At 39.7% G+C, this 2,451-nt stretch overlaps 1 protein-coding gene across 1 annotated transcript in view; it reads right to left on the reverse strand.

Moving 5' to 3' along the window:
* The window catches only part of LOC105501540 (zinc finger protein 484), a 46,291-nt gene that overhangs the window by 14,346 nt on the left and 29,494 nt on the right, over positions 1-2,451 (reverse strand). Inside the window, exons 3-4 of the mRNA XM_011927533.1 lie at positions 322-448; positions 1-32 (exon numbers count right to left, since the gene is read on the reverse strand). Coding sequence (XP_011782923.1) covers positions 1-32; positions 322-448 — 159 coding nt within the window. The remainder of the gene's footprint in view (positions 33-321; positions 449-2,451) is intronic.

Raw genomic sequence — 2,451 nt, forward strand, 5'->3', positions numbered from 1 at the left:
GAAGATGACTTCTGGTTTGGGAACTTGACATCCTGTTAACAGGAGATGACAGAGGACTTGGTTTCAGAGGCCATACAATGAAGCATTCCATTTGTTTTCCAAAAAAGTTCACTGGGAACAGAGGAATATTCACACGACCCAAAAGAGATTATTAAGAACACGGGACAAAATAAGGACAAAACCATTACACACTTCAGATGTCCTGCAGTCTTTAGAAGTCCCACATACCTCGGAAAACACAGACTTCAGCAATTCTACTGAGAAAAAAAAATACACTCAATTAGGTGCTGCCTACTAGGTACCCAGCAGAGCTGTGCTTACCCACTGAGATCAAGTTGAAATAGTTTTCCAGCATCACTTCTCTGTACAGGCTTTTCTGAGCAAGGTCTAATTGTTGCCACTCATCCCTACTGAAGTCTACAGTTACATCCTTGAATGACACTGATTCCTGCAAAAAACAAACAAACAAACAAAAAACCCTTTCAATGTGAAGGATAAGATTACAGAATGGAACAAGACAGGACCTTATTTTTTATTTTTTTATTTTTAGAGCAGGTCTAGAGTATCCTTTATTCTACATTTAGCTTAGTTTTACTATTTTTTTTTAAATTATACTTTAAGTTCTAGGGTACATGTGCACAACATGCAGGCTTGTTAACGCATGTATACATGTGCCATGTTGGTGTGCTGCACCCATTAACTCGTCATTTACCTTAGGTGTATCTCCTAATACTATCCCTCCCCACTCCCCCACCCCACACAGGCCCCAGTCTATGATGTTCCCCTTCCTATGTCCAAGTGTTCTCATTGTTCAATTCCCACCTATGAGTGAGAACATGCAGTGTTTGGTTTTTTGTCCCTGCGACAGTTTGCTGAAAATGATGGTTTCGAGCTTCATCTATGTCCCTACAAAGGACATGAACTCATCCTTTTTTATGGCTGCAAAGTATTCCATAGTGTATGTGATACAATATACTATAAAGAACTTCTACAACTCAACGACAATGAACAACATAATTTTAAAAATGGGTAAAAGGCTTAAATAGACATTTCTACAAGGAAGATATACAAATAGTCAACAAGCATATGAAAAGATGCTCAACATCATTAATCAGTAGGGAAATGCAAATTAAAACTACAAATACTACCTGACACCCATCAGGATGATAAAGAAAATGTCTAAAATTGATTATAATGATGGTTGTACAACTGAGTGAATATACTAAAAATCAATACATGGTACACTTTAAATGGTAAACTGTGTGGTGTATGAAAGGGAGGGCTCTTTTTTGGCACTGCCATTTCCAGATGGGATGCAGTAGCTTGGCAGTCCAGTGCTTCTTTCAAGAATGAACTGTAAATGCCAGATGCAATACTTGAAATCATATGTTTCAAAGCACTGGAAAGCTGCTGAGGTAACAAGAAATATAGGGGCTACGACTGGAGAGGAGAGAATACTGAAGATTGAAGCTGACTTATTCAGTCACTTGGACAGTGGGAGCATTTACCAATTCTGGGTGTGGACAAAAGCTGGATTCTCATTTTGTCCTGTCTACTGGAGAATGCAGTAGAAGGCTGCAGCTGGTTGACAGAGAAACTAACATAACTCAAACACATGGCCATTTTCCCCTCAGGATATTTACTGAATTTTAGGGTATACAGGGCAGAAGACTAAAACTGTAAGCAAACAGCCTTTGAAGAGCAAAGCAAAAGTCTAGTATCTGTTAAGAAAATAGTTGGGCATCTATCAGGAGGAGGGTCTTTAGAGGACAAAAGGACTCTCAGCTGAAAATTCTCAGTAGCCAAAGTTATCCAGAGGTAAACTGAGTCTTAGCAGAGCTTCAACCCAGCCTTGATTCAACACTGTGCCTGACTGGATGTACGTGTTCTCCCTTCCCTCCTTTTGCTGACATAAGGAAAGACGAATCCTCTGTGGAGAAAGATAACACCATCCAGATCCTGTTCAACTTTTCTTCTTTTTTTTTCTTCTTAGACAGGGTCTTGCTGTGTCATCCAGGCTGGAGTGCAGTGGCACAAACACGGCTCGCTGCAGCCTTGACCTGGGCTCAAGCAATCCTCCTGTCTCAGCCCTGCAAGTATCTGGGACTACAAGCTTATGCTACCAGGCCCAGCTAATTTCTCCATCTTTTGTAGAGATGGGTTTTGCCATGTTGCCCAGGCTGGTCTGGAACTCTTGAGCTCAAGTGATCTGCCCGCTTCAGTCTCCCAGGTATGAGCCCTGCCTACAACTTTTTATACACGGTGTTTAAAACAAATAAACAAACAAAAAAAGATAGGACCACATATCCAAAATCAGAGAAGGAAAAAATTCAATAGAAACAGTCATACAGAGAATGGGAATTAGATGAAAAGATGACTATCTTTAGAGAATTGGTTTTTATAATAAAGAATCAAATGGAAATTCAAAAATTGAAAAATCTAATATCTAAA

The sequence above is a fragment of the Colobus angolensis genome, unplaced genomic scaffold (genome assembly GCF_000951035.1).
Source record: "Colobus angolensis palliatus isolate OR3802 unplaced genomic scaffold, Cang.pa_1.0 Scaffold72, whole genome shotgun sequence".
NCBI classification, from domain to species: domain Eukaryota; kingdom Metazoa; phylum Chordata; class Mammalia; order Primates; family Cercopithecidae; genus Colobus; species Colobus angolensis.